Raw genomic sequence first — 1,614 nt, 5'->3', positions numbered from 1 at the left:
ACCACAGGGGGGCAACCTCAGCGAGAGCGCGAATTGGGTTGGATTTGATCGGTGTAGTCTAGGGAAGAAGAATCTTCAGAACTCAATCGTCTCTGCTGCTTGCAAATTGTAATGGAAAATTGTGTTGCAAGATTTTTTGTCATTTTTGTTAGTTACTAATCTGCTACCTGAAATCATATTTTTACTTACGATGGAAAAATAAGGTACCTCCGTCCAAAAAAGCTTGTTTTTGATTTATTTAGATATGGATGAATCTAACACTAAAACATGTCTAGATACATGAGGGAGTATTTTATACAAGTCCAAAAGACCAGTTTTAAAACAGGGTGCAGAGAGCAAGAATTAGATATTGGCCCTGTTTATGGAACTTGTTTATCACCAGCAAAATATCGCATCGACAGTTCTAAAGAGAAACTTCTATTTTGAGCAGACGAATTTCGCACTTATCGATGTTTTAGAGGGTACTGACTAAATCAAAATAAAACATGCAGTGAAGAATGAAAACACATCATGGAACAAGAGCTTGATCATTCACACTGTACAGTGATGGCAATTTGTATACTTTATCCACCTACCAAAATGAACGAACATACACTATCTCAAAACTGTCATCTCTTCTTCTATAGGGAGGTGTACATTCAAGGAAGATCTAAGATCAATCATGGTTGATATGCCGAATAATGCATAAAAAAACAAGGCAATGTTACGCCAAATGCCATATATTTCTCTCATGGAACTAGATGCCAATTTTGCATTTACACTAGTCAAAAAACTGTTGATATGCCGAGCTGCTTTTACCCAGCCACAGCCAGTATCCTCCTTGGTTGTTGATAATGCAACCACAGCTTCATTCCAAATAGGTGAAGTTCATTCAAAAGCTCCTCCAGCCATATTATAAATCTGTATAGAAAGAACCTCTTCTCCATCCTTTTAGCTTCAAACACAGCTTCAGAAGATGCTCGTGCAATGATCTCAAATGATTCCGGGGTAGACCCTCCAACCTTCAAATCAGTTCACTGTTAATGGGTGCGGAAGGCCAAATAATAATAAACTAACAATCTCATGTACTCCCTCCGTCCGAAAATACTTGTCATCAAAATGAACAAAAAGGGGTGTATCTAGAACTAAAATACATCTAGATACATCCCCTTTTATTCATTTTGATGACAAGTATTTCCGGACGGAGGGAGTACTTTAGAACAGAGTAGTCTCCAAGATGTGACTTCGATGCTCAATTTTTTTTATATCAATAGATTAGTAAAAAGAAGAGAAATAAAGAATTATGAAATGTGTTTAGCATGAAAATCTGATGATATTAGTTTGATTGGCTAACCTTGATAATCTTTCTAAATATTCAGACAAAGCTAAAGAAAAGCTTGAAGGCACCTTTTCAAAATATCTATTTTGGAATGGAAGTAGTAGTACTTTTTGTAGAAAAGAATAGCACAGGCAAAGATGGATTCATCGAAGTGAGGTTATAAAAGAAAGAACACCTTAAGTAAGGACATCGTGGAGATCTTATTACTCCTAAAGTTGTTAGTTCAAGCCTGTGTAAAAACTATGACAAGATTCCATAGTTCAATTGCACGCTTCCTATGATATATCGGTTATTTT

General features: G+C 36.2%; 1 protein-coding gene across 1 annotated transcript in view; it reads right to left on the bottom strand.

Annotated features, from left to right (window-relative positions):
• Positions 1-491: 491 nt before the first annotated feature.
• The window catches only part of LOC123087186 (putative ABC1 protein At2g40090), a 5,399-nt gene continuing 4,276 nt past the window's right edge, over positions 492-1,614 (bottom strand). Inside the window, exon 11 of the mRNA XM_044509113.1 lies at positions 492-1,001. Within this exon, the coding sequence (XP_044365048.1) occupies positions 795-1,001 (207 nt within the window). The 3' untranslated portion in view covers positions 492-794. The remainder of the gene's footprint in view (positions 1,002-1,614) is intronic.

Source organism: Triticum aestivum, chromosome 4A (assembly GCF_018294505.1).
Source record: "Triticum aestivum cultivar Chinese Spring chromosome 4A, IWGSC CS RefSeq v2.1, whole genome shotgun sequence".
NCBI classification, from domain to species: domain Eukaryota; kingdom Viridiplantae; phylum Streptophyta; class Magnoliopsida; order Poales; family Poaceae; genus Triticum; species Triticum aestivum.
This window is presented reverse-complemented; position numbering and strand designations above follow the sequence as displayed.